The sequence below is a fragment of the Pongo abelii genome, chromosome 10, assembly GCF_028885655.2.
Source record: "Pongo abelii isolate AG06213 chromosome 10, NHGRI_mPonAbe1-v2.0_pri, whole genome shotgun sequence".
NCBI lineage: Eukaryota > Metazoa > Chordata > Mammalia > Primates > Hominidae > Pongo > Pongo abelii.
This window is the reverse complement of record NC_071995.2, coordinates 129,333,475-129,358,237: the sequence shown is the minus strand read 5'-3', so window position 1 is coordinate 129,358,237 and position 24,763 is coordinate 129,333,475. Positions and strand designations below refer to the sequence as shown.

General features: G+C 42.1%; 2 protein-coding genes across 10 annotated transcripts in view; one reads left to right on the top strand and one right to left on the bottom strand.

Annotated features, from left to right (window-relative positions):
* The window catches only part of RIMBP2 (RIMS binding protein 2), a 323,541-nt gene extending 307,372 nt beyond the window's left edge, over positions 1 to 16,169 (top strand). For 5 of the 6 annotated variants that reach the window (XM_054527741.1, XM_054527742.1, XM_054527745.2 and 2 more), the window contains 4 exons: positions 4,056 to 4,159; positions 5,651 to 5,722; positions 13,071 to 13,205; positions 15,336 to 16,169. In XM_054527741.1, coding sequence (XP_054383716.1) covers positions 4,056 to 4,159; positions 5,651 to 5,722; positions 13,071 to 13,205; positions 15,336 to 15,524 — 500 coding nt within the window. In that variant the 3' untranslated portion in view covers positions 15,525 to 16,169. The remainder of the gene's footprint in view (positions 1 to 4,055; positions 4,160 to 5,650; positions 5,723 to 13,070; positions 13,206 to 15,335) is intronic. The other variant, XM_054527740.1, reaches the window with a different exon arrangement.
* The window catches only part of PIWIL1 (piwi like RNA-mediated gene silencing 1), a 75,694-nt gene that overhangs the window by 1,078 nt on the left and 49,853 nt on the right, over positions 1 to 24,763 (bottom strand). For 2 of the 4 annotated variants that reach the window (XM_054527750.2, XM_054527751.2), the window contains exon 21: positions 17,755 to 17,916. The exons of the other annotated variants lie outside the window; for them this stretch is intronic. In XM_054527750.2, the coding sequence (XP_054383725.1) occupies positions 17,887 to 17,916 (30 nt within the window). In that variant the 3' untranslated portion in view covers positions 17,755 to 17,886. Of the gene's footprint in view, positions 1 to 17,754; positions 17,917 to 24,763 lie in introns of those variants that run through there. 4 annotated transcript variants of the gene reach the window in all.

Below are 24,763 nucleotides of genomic sequence, written 5' to 3'. Positions count from 1 at the left end.
TTAAATCCATGAGATCGAAGATCTTTGAGCCCTTTATCCCCTCTACCCACTTTTGTTAAGATCTCCTTTCCCGAAGTTGACTAAGACTGTTTCAAAGAGAACACAGGCCATGTACACCACAGACCCAGAAAGTATAGAAGAATTTCTGTTAAGGAACAGTAACTTGATTTATATTATCAATTAGATTAAATTTTTTTATTCTATTTTTCTAAATGTGGATGGCCAAGGGAACCTAGCCTGATATATCTATGTGCCCCCCACCCATTGCCAGAAACTATCATCCTTAATGGTGAAAGGCTGAATGCAATCCTCCTAAGACCGGGCACAGACAAGGACGTCGGCCCTCACCACTCCTTTTCCACATCATACTGGAGGTCATAACCAGGGCGACATGGTAAGGGGAAGTCACACCTGGTGTACAGACTGGAAAGGAAGGAATACAACTTTTTCTATTCACAGATGACATGGAAAGCTACTTAGAAAATCTCAGGGAATCTCAAAGGATAAAAAAGTTCCTAGAACTAACAAATGGAGTGTAGCAACATCAACGGATACAAGGTCAATATACAAAAAATCAGTTGTATTTCCATATGTGAGCAATGAAAATTTAGAAATTAAAATTTTTAAAAGTAGTGCCGTTTACAATGACACAACAAAACATGAACTACTTAGCATTAAATCTAACAAAATACGTGCGGTATTTGTATGCCGAAAATCAGAAAACACTGAGGAAAGAAATCAGATACCTAAATAAATGGACAGAGAGATCATATTCATGGACTTAATATTGTTATGTCAGCTGCCCCAAGTGAGCCTACAGATGCAGTGCAAGACCATTCGAAATCTGTACCAGGATTTATGTAGAATCAACAAGCTAATTCTAAAATGTATATGGAGGAACTAGAATAGCCAGAACTATTTTTAACAAGAACAAGAAGGTTGGAAGATTCACATAAGCTAATTGCAAGCTTATTACTATAGAGGTATGCTAATCGAGACAATGTGGTATTGGAGAAAAGATAGAAACATAGATTAATGGGGCAGAATGAAGTCCAGAAACACCAATACATATGGAGTCCACTGATTTTGGACAAAGGTAAAAAGGCAATTCAACAGAGAAAGGATGCTCTTTTCAATCTTTGGTGCTGGCATTACTGCACATCCATATGCCAAAAATGAATCTGAACCCACATTCTCACCATATTAAAAACTTAAATAAAAATGGATCATACTTTCAAGTATAAAAATTAAGACTCTAATACTTCCAGAAGAAGAAAACACAGGAGAAAACTTTATAATAATCAGGCAACGATTTCTTTGACAGGACATTAAAACATGATACATAAAAGGAAAAAGTCAATGTTAGGCTTCACCAAAATTAAATACTCTGCACTTAAAAAGTGCAGAATAAAAAGCCACAGGCTGGCAGAAAATACTTGCAAGTAAAACCCACTGGAAAAAGCACTTGCATTCAGAACACACAAAGACCTTTCAAAACTCATCAATAAGAAAACAACCCAATAAAAATATGTACAAAATATTTAAGTGACCTTTCACCAAAGACGATATGTGGGTGGCAAATAAGCACATGAAAAGATCTTTAACATCATCAGTGAAACACCAATTAAAACCACCCTGAGAAACCAATGCACACACACTGAGAATGGCTAAGACTAAAACGGCTGGCTGTCGCAGGTGTGGGCACAAAGTGTGCCAGGTGGGCCTCTGCACTGCTGGTGAAAATGGAAAATGGCATCACCGCTTTGCGAAAGTTTGCTGTTTTCTTATAAAGTTATATATGCATTTACAATGCAATCCAACAACTTCCCTCCTATACACTTACTCAAAAGAAAGGGAAACATGTTCACACACACAAAAAATGTACGTGAATGTTAATAGTGGTTTGACCAACGGTCATCAAAATCTGGAAACAACTCAGGTGCTTTTAGCTGGTGACTGAGTAATAGAACGACGGCACCTCACACAATGGGGCCTACTCAACTCAGGTGCTTTTAGCTGGTGACTGAGTAATAGAACGACGGCACCTCACACAATGGGGCCTACTCAACTCAGGTGCTTTTAGCTGGTGACTGAGTAATAGAACGAAGGCGCCCCACACAATGGGGCCTACTCAGCAATGGAACAGAGCCACTGCTGATACAGCCAGTGACAGGGGTGAATCTCAGAGGCGTCATCCAAATGAAAGAAGCCTGTCTCAGAAGCTACATTCTGGGCCGGGCGCAGTGGCTCACGCCTGTAATCCCAGCACTTTGGGAGGCCGAGGTGGGCGGATCATGAGGTCAGGAGATCGAGACCATCCTGGCTAACACGGTGAAACCCCGTCTCTACAAAAAAATTAAAAAAAATTAGCCGGGCATGGTGGCGGGCGCCTGTAGTCCCAGCTACTTGGGAGGCCGAGGCAGGAGAATGGTGTGAACCCGGGAGGCAGAGCTTGCAGTGAGCCGGGATTGCGCCACTGCACTCCAGCCTGGGCGACAGAGTGAGACTCTGTCTCAAAAAAAAAAAAAAAAAAAAAGCTACATTCTGTATGAGTCCCTTTCAGTGACATTCTGGAAACGGCCAAGGTCTGGGACAGGAAACAGATCTGTGGTTACGTCGGCTAAAGTGACTACAGAGGACCATGGCTAGTCTATATCTTGATTGTTGTGAGGTTTCTGGACCGTGTGTGCTTATCACAACGTAAAGTACTGCACGCTGGAAAGAGTGAGCCTTAGTGTATGTAAGTTTGACCTCAGTGAGAAGTACATGTATGTTGTTATGCCACCTTTCAAAAGTCATACTTGTAACATTCCCTGTAACATGAACAATGCTGAGAAACACTAACCTCTGGAAAAGGTCCTAATGCAAGGAGACATACACGTGCAGGTCCTGCAGAGGACACATGTGCACAGAGGCGTGTGTGCGTCCTGTAAACTACAGCAGTGGCTCCTAACCAGAACCCAAGGGGAGAGTAATCGCTGGAATTTTGCAGGGCTACACAGCTGGCCCCTGTACCTGCTGAAAATCACTGAAAAGCCACATCGCTGACTTTAGTTGCTGTTAAGATATTTGCCTTTGATAGTTTTCATCTGTATGTTTAGAATTCCCCAAATCAAATGTAAGCAAAAAGTGGCTGTGTTTAGAAGAAACACATAAATGCCAACTTTCGCCAGGAGGAAAGTCCTTCACAGCCCCACCCTTTCAGTCTGACAGGGGTTTCATGATTGGGCCAGGTTCTATGGCTCTCCACTGAGGCCTCCTTACGTCCTGAGAGTTTTCACCTGTTATCTGTGTGGAGCGCTCACGCTGGGCAGAGCCTAGGGCAATTCCTCTGCAGCCCCTTCTTAAGCTTCTGAGTATGCTGGGATGACGCCCAGGCCCTGATCTGTGGCAGAGACAGAGCCAGGCCGTGGGAATGCACCTCTAAGTTGACTGTGCAGAGCTGGGCTCTTCTCCACGGCCGCTGCTAAACCACAATGGAAGGATGCCAGGGAAGCAGCATGAGGGAAGCCACTGGGCTGGGTGGAGAAGGCATCCCTGTTTATATTCGTGCTTCTCCTGAGGACAGTGCCTTAGTTTTGCCTCCGCTTAGGGGAGCATGACTTGATTTTGTAGCACCACCATAGTTACACAAAAAGGCACTTTTAAAACTGTGTCTATGGGGCCTTCCCAGAGCAATGTCACCACCGTGCACTCTGCAGGGCCTTCCGAGCCACAGCCTCCCCGTGCTGGCCAAAGCCGTCTAAATTTGCTGTTTGAGAGCCCCGTGCTTCATGTGAGTCTCACTGGTTTAATGGACAGACTGGAGGAAGGAACATGTTCATGTTAGTCTAAGGGGGAGAAACCATACTACAGCAAAAATATAAGAATATGGAGTCCCAGACGACTGACCCAAAGTAGAGACGTTTGCTGATGTGGGTGCCCACGAGCACGTGGCCCTGTTAGCAGTGCCAGGTCTCGGCTGCATTAGCCACGTGTGACACGGAAGGAGGGGAACACTGCTAAGTTTGAAATAACCTCATGATGGATTTCTTCCCCCCTTGTGATTTGAACAGAGAGAAGCAGGAGAAGTGGCAGGCATCATTCGGTATCGACCCGGAGAATGGTGGCCCTGTATGACTACGACCCCAGAGAAAGCTCGCCCAACGTCGATGTTGAGGTACCAGACAAACACTGCGCTTCACAATGGACACAAAACCACACCCTTCCCTTCCCTCCTGGTACAACACCCTGAGGCCACGTGTGTTCACCTTCCATTCCTTCTCTCCGAACCATCTGTAGGAAGGGCTGCCAACCCGAGGGATGGCTGATACAGACATGGCCACGCAGGAGAGAAATCATGGGATTCCCAGGGACATGGCCAGCCCCTAACAAGCCCTGTCCCTATGGCTCAGATTTTCCTGTGCCATGACAGAAAAAGCAATCTGTCATCCACATCTAATGGTGATGCCACCTGAGGGCCATCTTTAGGAGAGAAATAAAAGCCCATCACATGTGGTCAGCAAACAAAAGCAAAGCAGTCAGGCCCCACACATAGAACAGAACAGTAGAGAGGAAAGCAGTGATAGGTGAGGTTGCGTCGCCCGGCACAGCTTGGGATGCCTGGTGTCTTGAAGGCTGAAACCACTGCCTTCAGAAATGAGAGATGGGGTTTCTAGTCTCTGCAGCTACCAGCTGAGATGACAAGATGTATGTGAACCCATGTTACACAGTACTCTGCTCTGACAAGCCACTGGCTCACCAACTGTATTCCCTCATTTTGACATTTAGAAAGAAAATGTGTTTGGTTGTGAATGTTGTCTAGATTTCTGCTTCCATGTTCTGCTGGGTGACTGGGAACTGAAATGTGCTGGGTCAGTTGGACCCCTGAGGGCAGTGGGGCATGTTTGACACCGCCTGCTTTGGGGCTGCAGCCCAGCCCAGTGTAGACACTGAATAAAGAGATGTTTAGGCTGGGTGCGGTGGCTCACGCCTGTAATCCCAGCACTTTGGGAGGTGGGCAGATTGCTTGAGATCAAGAGTTCAAGACCAGCCTGGGCAACATGGCAAAACCCCATCTCTATAAAAAATATATAAATTAACCAGGCTTGGTGGCACACACCTGTAGTCCCAGCTGCTCAGGAGGCTGAGGCAGGACAATTGCTTGAACCCGAGAGGCAGAGGTTGCAGTACGCCAAGGTTGCACCACTGCACTCTAGCCTGGGCAACACAGTGAGATTCTGTCTCAATAAATAAATAGATGTTTCATTAATAATTGAGTAGGTTTTAAAATACTCAGTGAAAGGATATTTAAGTAATGGTCCTTATACTGCAGAGAACATTTCCCTAATATTCCAGGCTTTTACAATTAACTATTTCACTAGCTTTAAAAATGTATTACCAGTAGAACATGGTAATAATCTTGAATTTCGGCCAAAATCATCAAAGCACTGCAGCATTTTCCTTTTAGGTGGACATTACCTTGGTTCGTTCTTACTTTCTAGAAGACCGTGGACAGAGCCATTCATTAGCTTCTACCTTTATTTGACTGAAGGAGTAGATTAATACCAGAAATTCTCAAATAGTAAGGGAAAGCATAGAGAACTTATTTTTAGAAAACTACGACTGTTGTGTAGAAAAATACTATTAATTTTATGTTTCATCTCCACAGGCTGAACTTACATTTTGCACAGGAGATATTATTACAGTTTTTGGTGAAATTGATGAAGATGGATTTTATTATGTAAGTTTTTGAAATATCAAGAAGTACCATTTGATTTTTGTATTCTTTTTCATTTATTTTGTGTGTTTTGTTTTGCTAGTCTGTTCCTTCTCTTAAAATTGGGCATGAACGTCATATGGCTGCTGATAGCTTTGCTTAATTGGCTGAGTTATAGAACTTTGCTGAATTATACATAATCTAGAAAGTTGGGACTGTGAACTTCATTGTTTCTTCCTTGCTAATACTAGTGTTTTCAATGTATATGCACTGTAAACAAAACAAATACATTCATATTCTTATTTTTTAAATTGCTGCCACCCTAACATTTACAAAACAATTTAAGTTTCTAGATTACTTATTGTATAGGTCAAAAATAAATTTTAGGAAAAGGAAGAAATACAAATAAGCAAAAAAAAACAAAAAAAAAACATAAATAAAACCCCACAGATTTTAGGACTTCTCCCTTACTTTTTATCTAGAGCCAACTGCTGTTAGCAGCACGGAACCCCCTGCCCCGCTTGCTGCTGGTGATTCCCCGCAGGAACCTCAGAGCTACCCTCCTTCCTTTTCTGTTCCCCTGGAGCCTGTCTCGAATACTCCCTGGGGCAAAGAAGGGAGGGAATGGGGTGGGGTTATCTCAGAGTTTCTGCAGCTGGGGCATCTTTCCAAGTAGCTGTGCCTCCCTGACCAGAAGCCCACAGGGCCACTTAGGACCCTGTGCAGAGCCCAGTGGGGGTCCCCATCTTGCACATGTGTTTCCACCTGCTCCCCCACCACCTTTATCACAATTGGCAAGAAATGATGACATCCTGGACGGTAGGTTTCTCTTTGAGTCAAACAGATGTTACAGCCACAGGCATGTGTGGAATTCCCAGGCTCTCTCCTCTGCCTGGTTTCTGATTTTTAAGAGTTCAGGCTTTGGTGAGGATATTCATACCTTGTCACATGTGTTTCAAATAGTTCTTCCCAGCTCAACGTCTGCTTTTTAACTTTGTGTGTGTGTGTTTCCTTCTCCATTTTTGTTGTTTATTAAGGATGAATTTTACGTTTGCATGTGGTCAAATGTTTCTGCCTTGGGGGTCATGCCTAAAAGGTCCTTCAAGGTGATAGAAATAATCACCTCATTTTGTTTCAATTTTATAGTTTCACTTTCCACATGTAAATCTCAAGTATCTACCATTTTTTCCTAACTATGAGAACTAATGTCTCAACACATTTACTAAATAATCTGCACTTTCCCTACTTCAAAAAAATCATTTTTTAATAATAAAAAATGTAATACGTTTTAAAATTAAAGTGTAAATAGGAATTTAATACTTAGAGTATTTATGGACTTTAACACTACTCCATGCTGTCTTAATTACTGTATTTTTATAATGCATTTTTATATTTGGGAGGGACCATTTTATAAAGAGTCCCACCTCCACAACAAACCTGTAATTTTTTGTTTAGATGTACATTTAGCTTTTGGAAGAAATAGACATAATATTGTCTTTCAATTCTGACATAGCATGTGCCTCCTCTTAAAAAGTTTTTCCTTTCATCTGTCAGAAAAGATTCATAGATTTATTCTTACGCATCCTTTATATATCTTAAGTTTACTCTTAGGAACTATATAGATCCAATGGCCGGGCCCGGTGACTCACGCGGAGGCCGAGGCGTGCTGATCACCTGAGGTCAGGCGTTTGATATCAGCCTGGCCAACAAGGTGAAACCCCGTTTCTACTAAAAATACAAAAGAATTAGCCAGGTGTGGTGGCGGGCGCCTGTAATCCCAGCTACTCTGGAGGCTGAGGCAGGAGAATTGCTTGAACCCAGGAGGTGGAGGTTGCGGTGAGCTGAGATCACACCCTTGCACTCCAGCCTGGGTGACAGAGCGAAACTCCGTCTCAAAAACTGAAGGGGGTGGGTCGCCTCTTCACACCTGTGGGTGTTTCTCGTTGGGTGGAACGAGAGACTTGGAAAAGAAAAAGACACAGAGACAAAGTATAGAGAAATAAGGGGACCCAGGGGACCAGCGTTCAGCATATGGAGGATCCCCCTGGCTTCTGAGTTCCCTTAGTATGTATTGATTATTTGTCAGTGTTTCTCAGAGAGGGGGATGTGTCATGGTCACAAGACAATAGTGGGGAGAGGGTCAGCAGACAAACACGTGAACAAAGGTCTTTGCATCATAGACAAGGTAAAGAATCAAGTGCTGTGCTTTAGATATGCACGGACATAAACATCTCAATGCTTTGTTAAGCAGTATTGCTGCCCGCATGTCTCACCTCCAGCCCTAAGGCGGTTTTTCCCTATCTCAGTAGATGGACCCTACAATCGGGTTTTATACCGAGACATTCCATTGCCCAGGGACGGGCAGGAGACAGATGCCTTCCTCTTGTCTCAACTGCAAGAGGCATGCCTTCCTCTTATACTAATCCTCCTCAGCACAGACCCTTTACGGGTGTCGGGCTGGGGGACGGTCAGGTCTTTCCCTTCCCACGAGGCCATATTTCAGACTATCACATGGGGAGAAACCTTGGACAATACCTGGCTTTCCTAGGCAGAGGTCCCTGCGGCCTTCCGCAGTTTTTGTGTCCCTGGGTACTTGAGATTAGGGAGTGGTGATGACTCTTAAGGAGCATGCTGCCTTCAAGCATTTGTTTAACAAAGCACATCTTGCACAACCCTTAATCCATTTAACCCTGAGTTTGACACAGCACATGTTTCAGAGAGCACGGGGTTGGGGGTAAGGTCACAGATTAACAGCATCTCAAGGCAGAAGAATTTTTCTTAACACAGAACAAAATGGAGTCTCTTATGTCTACTTCTTTCTATACAGACATATTAACAATCTGATCTCTCTTGCTTTTCCCCACAAAAAACAAACAAACAAAAAGGAATTACATAGATCTTATTGCGATTGTGAATGATTTTTTCCCCCAGTATATATTCCACTGGTTATTTAGAAAACATGTTGGAAAAGCGTGTGTGTGTGTGTACATGTCCCCCACAAAACATTTTTCTGAATGCATTTATTTCTCTTTTCAACCGATTCCCTTGGGTTCCCCCAGATTGTCATTATTTTGCCTCCTCTCCACCAATATTTATAATTGTCATAATTTTTGTCTTACTAGTCAGAACAATTCTGAATAACAGAGATGAGGAAATCTGTGACTTATGTATTTTAGTAGGAATACCACTAATATTTTAAAGTGTTATATGTAGGTTAGACTATCAATAAAGACAGATGGTCTTTATAATGCAGAGAAAGTATCCTTTATAATGGTAAGAAAGTTTTAGTTTGCTCTGCTTATTTTTCATCGGTAAATTAAATTACTGGCCATCATATATAATATTTTTAAGGCACTGGAAGTTGATTTGCTAATATTTTATTCAGAAATTATATTCCAGAAATAATAATCTGCATTCTTTGGAATACCTTTGTTGTAGCTTTCGATATCAGGATTATGCTAGAATTACCAAATAAACTAAGAAAATTTCAACCTTTTTCTATGCTTTGGAGCAGATTAAGTGACATAGGAATTACTATTATTTGAAGGTTATTAGAATCTGCCCAAAGATCCTTTAGGTTTAGTATCTTTTTAGACTGCAGTTGCACAAAAGTTTTTATTTGCTTAAATGGTTATCTTATCAATTTTTAACAATCTACATATATTTAGAGGAACGTACTTTTCATTTAGATTTTCACATGTAGAAACAATGGGCATGGTGCTTTCTTGGAATTTAAGATTTTTCTAACTTGTCTGCATGTTTCTATTCCTCAGTTATGTTTTATCTTCTTAGTTTCTTGAATAGTCTTGCCTAAGTTTTTATATTATAGTGGGAATCAGATCTAAATTAATATTAAACGTATGCTTCTTTTTATTTACCACTCCTCCAAATGGTTTTAGTATGATTTTGCTGGTCATGTTCACTGAGCGGACTGCCCAGTTCATTTAAGTATTTCTTATTTGATAAACAATGACAGGGGACACCTAATTTGACACCAAAAATCTTCAATTTCTTGGAACTTTGTCTTCTGATATCTGTAACCTTAAACATCTCGAGAGAGCGCACTCAAATACTCCACCAGTCCTAATATCGTAATATCACCTTCCTCTTTCTCTGTTCTGCTATATCCCATATCAGTAAAACAAGCGTAAGCAGGGACCCCCGAGGGACTCCTGCTGTCCTCCCTGGGCTTTTCCTCCTTTTGCTATTTCATAATTGACATCAGCCCCCATTAAGTCACTGAAGACTTCTAACACCCCATCATATTTTAAAGCGCATGCTGTTCTTGCTATAGCCCCGCATCTCGGTATCTGAAACCTTAAATCCTGTACTTTCCTATGTCAAAACCAAGCCATCACGTGGCATACTAAGGTACGGGAGATAATCCAGAGAAGTATGCAAACACGAGTGGACATTTTACTGACTGGGGTAAAGAGAAAGCCGGTAGGGAATCAATTTTGGTGTTTTCTGCCTTTCAGCCTATTCCCGTTCTGTCTGGACATTAGGCCTCCAGGTGGTTACTGTTTGGCCTCAAATCAAGAAGTGGTGGGAAAGGAGGTGTAGGAGAGAAGCAGAGATCAGATTACAGAGGTACTAAGGAGGGAAAGGTCAAGGTGAAATTTTTTTAGAGAAAGTTATTCTGTGAAGGGTTTTGATGGTACACTTTTGAAGAGGGATGGGAGTGGGTCCAGGAGGCTGGGTAATATGCTATATGGAACCATCCAGGCAGGAAACATGGCCCGAAATACGTCAGTACCAGGGGAAGGCAGACAAGAGGCCAACTCAAGATGATCTCATCCAGCATTCACTGTCAGAGGGACAGAGAATGTCGTCTGGGGGAGCCTTAGATTCTGACCTAGGTGATGGGTGCCCTTGAGAACACAAGGATAAGAACAACGTTGAATGGAAAACCTGGCTTAGAAACTCTAGAGCTTGAGGGGTATGAACAGGACATCTGAGCCTCTCCAAACGGAATGGAACTTAGGCCAAAGCAGTATTCACACCGCGAGCAGCTCCCGTCGTCAATTCGGACACAGTAGCACGCAGTGGTAGAGGCATCAGACATGGGGAAGGGAGTGACGTGGCACATGTATGTTCTGACGTGGATTTTACTAGGGCTATGTGTGTTCAGCCCAAAAGAACAAGAGCAATAACCAGTGCAGGCGGTTCCACCCACATTCTACTCAGCCAGAGCAGGGGCTGGCCTGGAGGCCTGGCTCTACAGGAGCCTCTGCAGGTTAGTGTACACATGCCTCTTGTGGTGTGAGCATGACACCAGTGGAGATGTGTGCATAACATTGTGTGTGTTCACAGAACACAGTCCCCAAATATAAGCCAACTACTCCATCTGGTGCTCAGCCAAAGGAAGAATCTTTTCTAAGGCTGGAGGAGAAATCTGGCTGTTAGACCTAATGAGGGGGGGACTTGACTGGTTATAACTTTTGAGTGTCTTTGTATTTAGATGTTATTAAAAACCCTTGATAGGAAGAAATCACCAGGGGCGCATGCACAGTAAAAAGGATAGGTGGCCTAGAAATAGTAATGTCAACAGAGAAAAATAAGCTAATAATGGAGCCGGTGAGAGAAGGCCCAGGGCAGTCACAGGTAAATAAGAGTAGGATCTTCAAGGTCCAAGCAGAAGAGTGGGGCGGGGCAGGGCAGTGAGTGTGCACCTGGCAGGGTTGCTGAACAGGAAGATGCAGGAAGTATGTGGGGCTGCCTCTTCCAATTAATTTATTTTGTGATAAAATCTACATAAAATTTATCTAAAATTGGCCAGGTATAGTGCCTTAGCCTGTAATCCCAGCACTTTGGGAGGCTGAGGCAGGTGGATCACCTGAGGTCAGGAGTTCGAGACCAGCTTGGCCAACACGGCGAAACCCTGTCTCTACTAAAAATACAAAATTAGACGGGCATGGTGGCATGTGCCTGTAATTCCAGCTACTTGGGAGGTTGAGGTGGGAGAATTGCTTGAACCCGGGAGGTAGAGGTGGCAGTGAGCCGAGATCACACTACTGCACTTCAGCCTGGGTGACAGAGCGAGACTCTGTCTCAATTAAAAAAAAAAAAGATATGAAATCATTTTTAAGTATTATAGTTCAGTAGTGTTAAGTATGTTTACATTGTGCAAACAATCACCACCATCCGTCTACAGAACTCTTTCCATCTTGCAAAACTGCCATCTTGTTTTCAATAGCAGCTGCACCATCTCACCTTCCCACCAAAAGTGCACGAGTATTCGTTTCTTCGTATCTTCACCAGTACCTGTTTTTTCCATTTTGTTTTTGATAGTAGTGTGAGGTGGTACTACATGGTTTTGAATTGCATTTCCCTGGAGATTCGTGGTGACTGGCATCTTTCCATGTGCCTGTTGGCCACCTGAATCCCATTTTTGGAGAAACATCTTTAATTGGGTTTTTTGATGTTCTTTATGTGTTCTGGATATTAACCCCTTAGCAGATAGATGACTTGCAGACATTTTCTCCCATTCCACAGGTACTCATCACTCTGCTGTGTCCTTCACTGCACAGGTGTTTTGATGTAGTAGGCTCTTTATGTCATTTCCTAGACCATATAAACAGAGAAACAGGATTCCGTGTTGCCCAGAGCCAGCCAATTTTGAACTTGGTTTAGGCACTTTAGGGGCAGATGAGTTTGGGGAAGAAGTGACGTGGTAGGCCTGTGAGCCACTTGGTGCAGATGACCAGTAGGCAGATGGACTTATGGATCTCGACTTTAGACAAGGCATAGATATGTAAATGAGTAGAAAGATCTGGAAGGATATATACCAACCTGAAGCAGTAATGTCTGAGGAGGTATCAACAGACACTTTCATTTTCTCCATATTGTTTGAATGTTTACGATAAGAACGTGTCCATGAGTAAGAGGGAGGACAGTCTTAAGGCTGAATAGATCAGTAGCGCTCAAGCTTGCCGGCATGTTAGGACCACCAGGTCTCCACCGTCTGAAGGTGTCCGTCATTGGTCTGGGCTGGTGTGCTGAGCGATGGTGTTTTTAGCAGCTCCCTAGTGCCTCAGATCAGCCAGGCCCGAGAGCCACTAAATGAGATCTGCCAAGGAGTGTTTCCTTCAGAAGCCTGATCCTAAGAATCCCAGGGGCTCTTTGGCCAAAAGGCAGATTCCTCAGCTCCCCACTGAACAGGCGAAATCAAGACCCCAGGAAAGGGGCTTAGGACTCTGCATGTTGCTGAGGAAAATTTGGAAACCCTGATTTACAGTCCTTTCAAGTCCTGCCACTTTTGAACCAGAATAAACTCACCAGGTACCTGTACTCTGAGCTGTATTCCTTTAGCTAAAGCAAGATGTGGGTTTCTAGAAAAATAAATTCTTCTGCCTCACCCCTGGTGTTTTAGGGGGAGCTGAATGGGCAGAAAGGCCTCGTGCCCTCAAACTTCTTGGAAGAAGTGCCTGACGACGTAGAAGTCTATCTTTCTGATGCTCCATCCCACTACTCTCAAGATACGCCAATGCGCTCAAAGGCAAAAAGGGTAAGCAAACCTATTTAGCCTTTTTAATCTCTGTCCCGTTCTGCCATATGTGGTCTAATACAATCTTTGCACTGATATTTTTATATCTTGGGCCGAAAAGCATATACCCTGAATTTTTTTTCTCTGCCCTTAAGCCATGGGAGTTGTGCCTAAAAATTCTTAATTCTAAATCTTACTCATTTTACAAAAAAATGACCCTTTCAATTCTAATCAATCAATCTGCCTTTACTCACAAAGAAATGTCCCATCCTACATTATAGAAACACATTTCAGTTTGATCAAGAGTGAAAAGGGGATGGCTCCTCTTCAGATTTGGTGGGCAATGGAGGTTATTTGCCCTCTGTTAGGACTTTAGTCTCTTCACAAGGATCCAAGGGCTTCTCAAGCATATTTAACTATTAGACTACATTCATGTTTAGTATCTCATTTTTATTTTATTTCATCACTGCAAGTTTTTATATATTATATTTTTATATATATATATTTTTATTTCTTTGCTCATCTGCTTGGAAACAGAAGAAGAGTGTTCATTTCACACCTTAATCAGGCAATGTAGCCTTCACGTAAGTGAGCAACTGAAGATACCGATAAAGATACCAACTTAAGCTACCTTAAACGGGCCAATGTGGTAGACTTAAGGCTTCATTGTGGGGTTAAAAAAAAAAAGATAAAAAGAAATATGTCTCAAAAAACTATTGGACCTAAATAATTAGAATATTACTTGGTCTCAGTTGTAAAGCAACTGAATTTATAGTGAAGCAAATCATCTTTAATAATCATTTCCTACTATTTGCATTAAGAATATTTGAAAGGCCAACATTGGGAACATATTTCTTAACAAGCTAACTGTGTGTTTACATAGAGAGAGCTGCATATTGCATTGTTAGCCACTCTTGGAAAAAGCACAACCTAACAAACATGTTTACTATAGGAAGTTTTACTTTAGAAACTTAACCCAAGGTCAAGCAGATGAGTAGTGAACACAGGTGATCGAGTGTTGGCTCTGAACACTCCAAACGCTGGCTCGAACGGCCAGAACGTGTTTTCCTTAAGTAACCATGCCTCTACCTTACGAGAGAGCTATGCTCCTCCTCAAAGCACAATCATCCTGTGAGAGAAGTTGCTGCAACACGGATTTGTTGTTGGTATACCAATGCAATACTAAGTTGTTGATGAAGCATGCAGCTCAAACGATCGCATTAGACGGAATAGATGGTATCTTCAGGTGTACTTTGGGATGCTTTACTAGGTGTTTTCCATTAGAATTAGACCTTGATTTTAAATCCAAGCAAGCTTGAAGCCCCTTGGCTTACAGCATTTGCCTGCTGCATACTGAACACTCACATGGCAAGAGTTGCTCTGGAGAGGTAGGGCCAGAGGAATGCTGCTGCTCTGTCAACTCAGGCACATACTTAGCTGTAAAAGGAAGCGAGGTAAAGTCGTCCTGCAGCATATTAGAGTAAAAGTCTACCCCTCTGAAGCACTATTAAGCGCTTAACGTATATTGAAATACTACCATGTGCTATCTACTGAGGAAGATTCATGTTCAATTATTTGGAAATAATGCAAGCATCCACTAAGGGCCTTTAAGCTTTCTTTGATTATAATTAAGGTTCATTTTAGTTTTTTTTTTCTTTCAACCAGTGTGCCATCTCCAATATTTCTATAGTATACTAACCAACCCAGGAATGCACTTTAACAATATCAGGATTTTATATAACCAAATAGTTTCAAATACAACAAAATTCCCTTTATGAACTTTTGCTTTTTAAAAGATTACTGATGGGTACTCGGCCAACTTTACTATCAACCTAATTTCACATAATGTCTCCCCTGCCCTTAGTCTTCATTTATGAAGTGAATTATTACCTGCCTTAGCTTTGCCAAAGCAATGGCCACCCTGCACTCCCTCGAGACAGAGAAACGGAACCCACACATTTATGTCTGGGCCCTCTCTCTGGCGTGCTGTGGGAGAGGACCTTTGCTTCTCATGGCATACTTTAACAACTGAAAGAACAAATGAACCCCCTTGACCTTTCCTGGTGGGAAATGGGGACAGTACGATGTTACCAAGTGAATTCTGTTGTTGGCGCTCACACACTCAATAAACTGTAACACTGTACCTACTAGGTTCCTCCTGAGGGTTCAGGTACAGCAAGGAGAGCTCCATCCCCCACAGTCCATCTCCATTCGGGGTCACCTACGTCATCTATGGGTTCTGGTAGTCCTGGGAGAGGCAGGGAAATGTCCTCGAAAAAGAAAAAGGGGCTGCTTTCCAAAGGCAAGAAACTGCTGAAAAAGCTGGGTGCAGTGAAATGATTCATGTGCTTCCGGACAACTGCCAAATCTATGTAATTTTCTTTAATTCCAAACTAGGGCTTTCATGACTCAAGTACTTCCTAAAAAAACCCAATCTTCTCCCCTGACACCAGTAGAGAAATGCACTTTTGCACTACCATCCACTTTAAACCAACCGCGAGAACAAAGAGGAGCGGTTGCTCTCTGTCACCGCTGGCAGTCTGCTCTCATTGTCCAAGCTCTGATTTGGGAGGTGGGAGGGGACGTCTTATTAACAAACGGGGGCGCATAGCTATCACCTGTAGCTCCCTCCCTACCTGTAATTCCAGTCTTTGTGCATTTGTCATCCGCCCTTAAAGGAATGATTTTCAACCTTTCTCCCTTCTCAAAATGCTTGCCTCATAATGCATAACTTTCACTTTGACTCTGGTCTTGAAATTCCTAGTTTAATTCGCCTTGATGTTCTGCCTTATAAATGCACAATGATTTGTACTGTCTAATAAAAACACAGTGTATACTTTGTATGTGTCGTGCATTCAGTGGTCTTCATCCTCACTGATACAGTGGTTCGAGATCAAGTTGTCCAGGCTGTGCATTTTAAGATACTAGTTTCAGTCTTTCAAAGCCAGCCAGGCTACACACACAAAATGTTTACTCAATCAATCATTCAAAAAAGAGAAAAGGAGAGAAAGTAACTTTGGTAAAGCACCAGTACTCCAACCTTCCAGAAAGCCGATAATCTTCATTGCTTTTAATGTTCTATTCTGTGGCATATGGTTTTCTGTTACTTTCGTTGTCAAAATGCCATACCCAAATACACAGCAATGAATGGCACACAAGTAATCCACATAATGCATAAGCCACACCAAAGCCAGACTCAATTTAAATCTGCTCCAAATGAGTCCATACCCATCTTCATCATTGGCATTTGAACAAAAGACTTACAAAGTTGCTGGCAGATGTATTTGATGGTTACTCTTTTGTAATTCTTGTCCACTTGTAAATTGTTTTTACTCTTTATACATACTTTTCAGACTGCCTTTCTTTTGTAATTTATGGACGGTTTATAAATGAATGACAAAGCTTTCCCCATTGTGTCTTCAAAAACTATTATAAATTGTAATATAATAGTATGTGGTAGATTTATTAAAGGAAATCCATGTGTGGTTAAGCTCTGTGTGGGTGTGTGCATGTGCACAGTTAGTGTAAAATATTTTCTAGAAATAAAATTTGTTATTTTATACAACACTGTTTATTCTCTTTGTTTTAAACATTTTATCATAGTGGGATAACTGAATTCCTTTCTCTTATGTTTACAAAAAGCACCATAACCTTACCGTTTCTGGGAGTAGTTTTTTTTCCAAAAATAATTTTGGTCTATGTTTTGGGAGCCATTGACAATGTTGTGACACTCTCGTACTACCGGTAACAGTCCAGTCAGTGACAAACAAAAGGTCATTTGCACGGAGTCAGTATAAGCACTACCAGGATGAATTCAAACACAAATTGTTAATTCCCTCTGGCAGCTTTACAATTCAAGTGAAATTAATGAACAGCTACAGCAACATAATACAACAAAATATAACTTCCCAAATACACAGAATTTTCCTAAAAGCCTTATTTTAGAATTCTCCAAGTAACCAGAGGTCTTTTCAAAAAGAAAGAGGTAAAACCAACACACTTACGGCAAGATGAAAATATAGTTCAAGTACATAATTTCATGAACCTATAATTTATCTCATAATTGCTACCATAATATCTTTACCTACCGTATTTATAGAAGTTGAAGAGCTGCTAACAAAAAGTATCCAGAACTAATGTTTCTCTAAATCTTTTGAAAATATTTACCAATTCCCCAAAGTATGAAAATGTAGGCAAACCTGAAGTAATAATGAGCTGGTCTTAGCTTTTCTTCCCCCCTATTTTATAAGTAAGTACAATTTTCCTAAAACCAAAGCACCCACCCTGAGGACAAGACAGTGCTTAAGTCACATCTAATTACTCATTCCAGCCCCAACTCCCTCCCAGACTGAGCTGAGAGTCACTTCAGCAATCTCCCTTTTCTGGTGATAAGAGAAAAACCATGTTTTGCTTTTGTTTTATGACCGAAAATTGTACCAGACAAGTTAGGAAGCTCTCCATTACCAGTGTGAGTGTAATTTTCTGTCTTCACAGGTTAGTCTAAAAGTGGAAGCCCGAACTGTACAGGGTACTCAAAGAACAGAAACCGTTTCCTCCTGCCATTAAAGGGCTCCAACCCTTCCTCCCGCTGCTTCTAAGGAAGTGGGTGCAGCCCTGACCCATGAGCGCCTCCCTACGTTACCATCCATTTGCCTCTGCTGCTCCCCGTCCCCCGCCAAAGAAAAGAAGTGATTCTTTCGATTCAGAATGACCTTCCCATTCTCATCCTGACCTGTAAAGACACAATTTTCATTGAACAACAAACAACTATACCTAAATTCTTAATTTCATTTTCTGTTATGACTTTCCTATGTATATGAAAAATGAGAAACTTTTGCCAAATTTCGTTTTGCAGTTACTTCTCATTCACATAAACATTTTTCTATTCTCTTGCTAACACTTTTCAAATAAACTATTTGCTTAAACTAGAACACAAAACTCCTGTGTTCCGCCAGGTGAGCTTTACTGTATTTTCTTATTCTTGAAAATTATTTAAAGCTGCACTCAAAAAAAAAAAAAAAAATGCAAAAAGCCCCAACTTTCCAGAAATTTCTACGGTACTTTTTTCTGTGGCCCCGAGGTAAAGGCGGTCTGGCAGTGACGAACTGGGTTCTTGGGAAAAGTTCTGCTAAATAAAGCTTGTTTGCAGGTATATTGGAAGCTTTTGGGAAAAGAAAGAAAACTACATTGAAAGCCTCATTCATATTAAAAGAAAAAAGATATACTTCTAAACATTTTTAATTTTGAAAAGAAAACCATTTTATGTGAAGTGCTCTTTCATATGGGTAAAGAAAAAATACCTAGCTATCCCCGGGCTGGCTCCATGCACCTCCGTGTGCGAGCTCACTGTTGTAGCCGGACTTTAGGCCCTGGTGCTGCCAGCTGGTGCAGCCCCTTCCTGCAGCCCCTCTCATCACAGAGAACTGATGCCTGGGACTACCAAACAGTATATAGAGCTTATGGTAGAACAACAATAACCAAAGTCTCTAAAAAAGAGGATGAATCAAGTGTCAAAGTGAAATTAATGTAAGAATGCGAAAGAAATCCGACCCTATGTGGAAATACTCCACGGAGCAGGAGGAGCTATGCAGAGAGAGTGCTGAGAAGGCCCAGGCACAGGCTTTCCACCCACATGCATGGGAGGGGCCTTCTCTACCTTTAGAACCTTACCCCAAAGACGTCAATAAGGAATCCGTAAAATACATACAGCAAACACAAAATGCCCAACTTCACTAGCTGAAGAAATAAAAACTAATAATGCAAAATTTTTCTGCTCCAAAGTTACCCAAAAGCCAAACGTGAAACTGCTGATATTGGGGAGGATGGGAGCTCCTGCTGTGGGGGCTGCAGTCTCTATCGTGTGTCTTACGCACTTGGCCAAGTGACTTTCTAAAGCCTTGAACGTGTGTGTTTATGTCCTTTAACTGAATCTCATTTCTAGAAATCCAACTGAAAAGAGATATCTAGGCAAGGATTTAAGAACTAAGAAATGTATCACATTATTATAATAGTGAAAAGCGGTAAATTCACAAAAAAATCCAATAGCAGTCTAGTGAAATGATAGCTATTCATCACAGGATTCAATATTCACCAGGAAACTGACACACACACGTGAGGACGGTGACTGGGTCATCATGACCTTCAATATTCACCGGGTAACTGATGCACCCACGTGATGACGGTGACCGGGTCATCACGACATTCAGTATTCACCAGGTAACTGATGGACACATGTGATGACAGTGACTGGGTCATCACACTGAATATTCACCAGGTAACTGACACAAACATGTGATGACGGCAACTGGGTCATCACAACATTCAGTATTCACCAGGTAACATTCAGTATTCACCAGGTAACATTCAGTATTCACCAGGTAACATTCAGTATTCACCAGATAACTGATGGACACAAGTGATGACGGTGACCGGGTCATCACGACATTCAATATTCACTGGGTAACTGACGCACACGTGATGATGGTGACTGGGTCATTGCATTGAATATTCACCAGGTCACTGATGCGCACATGTGATGATGGCGACCAGGGGGAAAGGCTCTCATGGTCACAGGCCCCCATCAGGAGCAGTGTTTCTGTTAATGTGCAAGGACCCCTTACGCATGCCCCATGGGTGTCGCAGGTGGCCTGTGTGCATCCTCACCCCTCTCTGGCCTTTCTCCATTTTCTCTGACACTTAGACCCTCTCTGCTCTCCTGGCCTCATCTACCACAGCTAGTGTCTGCCTCCAGCCTCCCTACCATTCTGCTGGGGTCTTTGCCTCCAGCCTCGTGACCATTCTGCACTTCATAATCCCTATGCCATTTAGTTACCAGAATAAGAAGATACATGTAAATAACTATACAAATTGAAAATAATAAAGCTTTTTTCTAGTCCCTTCTTAAAAGACTTCTCTGGGGATAGAGTAGGAGGAAAAGGAATGGGGGAGGAAAGGGTTAAACAACAATGCTGCCTTTTGATAGCATTTGATGAGCAGTCACCAAAACAGCTGCCTCTAATTTTCCAATAAAATCCTTGTAGAGACGGCTGGACTTGTGTCAGATTTGGGGAATAATCTCCACACACTGTGAGGGAAAAGGAGAGAGAGCAAGGCCCCAGTGAGAATTTGCAGCACTGTCTCACCCACGTTGTTCCTGAAGACGTTGTTCCTGAAGTGGAGCCTGTGAGAAGGCAGGCGGTCTCACCTTGGCAAGAACCCGGGGCTCAGCAGCCCTTCCTCTTCCTCAGGCCCATGTGCTGCTGGTTGTCCCTCACCCAAATCAGCAACTCCTGAGGAACTTAGTAGGAAGCAGGGAGAGAACAGCGAGACACACGCAGCCATTCTAGGGACACAGCCCTGGAGTGCGGTCCACATGACAGAGGAAGGGAAAGAGGGCAACGGCCCCGGGGACAGCACCTGCTGGGACTGTGATTTTCCATATGTGCCAGTGCACAGAGAACCATGTGGGGAAGGCAGGAGGCTTCAAAGCAGTGAGACAGGGACCAGATAAGTTGTGCAGGCACCAGTCCTGGAGAGGAAGCTGCCCAGCAGGTGAGAGACAACCACCAGGCCAAGCCAGCCCACCGTCTAGCCCAGTGATGGGTGGGCCGCATACAGCCCTCACCTGTTTGAGGGGAGAGAAAGAAAACAACAAAAAGAAAGGGAGAAAGGGAGGGAGGGGAAGAGGAGCAGAAAGAGAGGGAACAAACCAAACAAGGTCTATGACAAATGAGTTCAGAGTAAAGGGAAGGAAACAAGACATGAGATCCTTGAGTCAGAGACAGAAGACGTGGTCAGAAGCAAAAAGAGTATAACTGGTACCCACTGCCCAAGCTCTAATTCCAAAGGAGCAAAGTGAACAGGACCAGTGATGCCACACACACAGGTGGCTGAATTGGAGCAGGGGAAACCTGGGCTGAGGGACCCTGGAGTTCTTTATAATGGGCGGTGACATTGTCTGACTTTTGCCCTGAAGCAAGATATTATTTTTATGACGCTGGCCTGTAGGCATGCCTGCCCTCTGCTCTGAAGGGAGACACCATGTCTACCTTCTGGGGCAGTCTGCTGTACAAACAACCTCACAAACATCATCTGGACAAAGGTAGTCAGTACTGCTTCTCACCAGACAGGTAGAAACACAAGATAGTGGACCACTGTCTCACAGCACTATTTTCAAATGTATTACATTCCAAAACCTGGAAATGAAGACATAAGAAAAGATTAAAATACCCTATTCTATCTGCAGTACTAAGAGTACGAAGCTAAGTAACAGAAAAAAACTTGTTACAAAACTAAAATACTAATCACAGTGCTAATCAGATTGAACAATACACCACAAAATCACAACTAAGCTTGGTTACTATTTTTTAAAAACTTGGGGTTCATGTTAGGAGCTCTGGTTTCCAACAACGTGGTAAATTAACCCTGGCTACTAAGTGGAAGTTAAATTATCAAATGGCACTAACTTAGAAATTTTAAAAAATACACTTCTAAAGAACTCGTGGATCAGTTATATAGAGAGAGAGCTGGATTACAATGAAAGCATGACAAGCTTGCAGGATGCAGGGAAAGCAATGCTTCAAGGGAAATTTATAACTTTGTATGAGAAAAGACACACTAATGAACCTAAGATGTTAGATAGGAAGAAAAGATAACTGAAAAAAAGAGATAAAGAGTAGAAGCCAGTGACACAGAAAACAACAGTACAAAGCTGATGGGAACTAACTTTGAACTAGACTAAAGGAAATACAGCTGGAAAGGTTTATCACAACAAACAGAAGACGTTAATAATACTTTTAAATTAAAAAGAGAACATAATCATACAGCTGATTTTATAAAGATGAAGTATTGTCAACTCTCTATTAATAAATTAGAAAACCCAGAAAAAAATAGACAAGTGCCTGGAAAAAGTGTAAAATAATGACACTGGTTAATAAAAAACTGAAAGCTTAAAAAAATGATAAGTACAAATGAAACCAAAGTAATAGTTAAATTTTTTTCCATAAGAAAAACTTCAGGCCCAGATAGTTTAACAAAAAGAATCCTACCAAATACTCAGATCATCCCAATCTTATATAAACCCTTCCAAAAAATTAAAAGACAACACTTTTCAAGACATTTTAAGTGAAGTGTATACCTGGATACAAAACCAAAGATAGTAAGGAAATGAAAAAATTGTAAGCCCATTTCATCATGAATATAAGTGTAAACACTCTAAACAAAATATTAGCAAACAAAAGCCAATGGCATATTTAAAAAAAAGAACCAAGTTAGTCTATCTCAGGAATGCAAGAATGATTGAATCTGAGAAAATCTTAAACTAACATGAACTATATTAACAAAATAAAAGATAAAAACCATATTATCATCTCAATAGATATAGAAAAACTAAAAAAAAACTCAACAGAAATGCCTTTGAAAGCTCTTAGAAAGCTATGAATAAATTGTTAACCTGGTAAAAGGTGTTTATAAAAATCCTATAATGGACGTAATCTTAAATGGAGAAAATTTAATAAAGTGAAAGCATAAAGACTGGAAAGAAGAAAACAGAATTATCATTGTTTGCAGAGCATACAACTGCCCACATAGAAAACACAAAATAATACAGGCAAATCATTAGAAACAAAAGTGTATTAAAGCACCTAGATGTAAGATCAATATTAAAAAGCTCAATTACATATACCTGTAAAAATTAGAAAATATAATCCTTAAAAGAAAAACATTTACAATGGCAACTCTAAAAGCACTTAGGAATAAATCAAACAAAAATGTACAATATCAGTACACAGAAAATTATGAAACTTTATGATGAAAGACATTTTAAAACTCAAATAAATGGGATAAGCCATTTGGAGGACGGTAAAACCTAAAATCATAAAGATTGTTTACTCTCCCTACATATTCCTATTGATTCTATGCAATTTAATAAAATCTTAAATTTTTCATCAATGTCACAAATAAATTCTAAAATTCATATGGAATCATAAAGGAACGTGTCCTACCAGACATCAGGATGTAGGTAAGTATAGTAATTAAAACAATGGGATGCTGATACTGGGATAGATCAACTAACTGATCAATGACAAATGGCCCTGCACATTTATGGGGCTGTGATGTGTGAGTGAGGTTTAAATGAAAGATCAATGGAAAAAAAGAAGCCAGGCAAGGTGGTGCATGCCTGGAGTCCCAGCTACTCGGGAGGCTGAGGCAGGAGGATCACCTGAGCCCAGGAGTTTGAGGCTGCAGCGAACTTTGATTGTGCCATTGCAGTTCAACCTGGGTGACAGAGCGAGACTCAAAAAGAAAAAACAAAACGAAAAGAAGACACTCTTCAGGAAAGGGACGTGGAGGTGACAAACAACTATCCATTCCATATGGAGAAAAGGGAAATTGTTCCCTTATTTTAGACCATACAAAAATCAGCTTGATCTACTCTAGAGATTTACAGTTTTAAACTTCTAGGAAAATATAGATGAACATATTTCTGACTTTGGGTTAGAGCAAAATTTTTAAAACACAGAAAACTGTCTATAAAAGAAAAACTGGCAAATTTGGACAAAGATATGCTGTAAATTTTGTTAAGTTCAGAACCAACTAAAAATAAATAGTAATTAATACTGACCCATGTATATTTGCTAAAACTTCTTCAACAGGCAAGGGAATGATAATTTCAACAGCATCCACTTTGGCAGCAGAGAGGTCAGGAGACAGGAAGGGGTGGTGTGTATGGGTGAATGCAGACAGGAAGGGGTGGTGTGTATGGGTGAATGGAGACAGGAAGGGGTGGTGTGCATGGGTGAATGGAGACAGGAAGGGGTGGTGTGTATGGGTGAATGGAGACAGGAAGGGGTGGTGTGCATGGGTGGAGACAGGAAGCGGGTGGTGTGCATGGGTGAATGCAGACAGGAAGGGGTGGTGTGTATGGGTGAATGGAGACAGGAAGGGGTGGTGTGTATGGGTGAATGCAGACAGGAAGAGGTGGTGTGCATGGGTGGAGACAGGAAGCGGGTGGTGTGCATGGGTGGAGACAGGAAGCGGGTGGTGTGCATGGGTGGAGACAGGAAGTGGGTGGTGTGCATGGGTGAATGGAGACAGGAAGGGGTGGTGGGCATGGGTGAATGGAGACAGGAAGGGGTGGTGTGTATGGGTGAATGGAGACAGGAAGGGGTGGTGTGCATAGGTGGAGACAGGAAGCGGGTGGTGTGCATGGGTGAATGCAGACAGGAAGGGGTGGTGTGTATGGGTGAATGGAGACAGGAAGGGGTGGTGTGTATGGGTGAATGCAGACAGGAAGGGGTGGTGTGCATGGGTGGAGACAGGAAGCGGGTGGTGTGCATGTGTGGAGACAGGAAGCGGGTGGTGTGCATGGGTGAATGGAGACAGGAAGGGGTGGTGTGCATGGGTGGAGACAGGAAGCGGGTGGTGTGCATGGGTGGAGACAGGAAGGGGTGGTGTGTATGGGTGAATGCAGACAGGAAGCGGGTGGTGTGCATGGGTGAATGCAGACAGGAAGGGGGGTGTGCATGGGTGAATGGAGACAGGAAGGGGTGGTGTGCATGGGTGAATGCAGACAGGAAGGG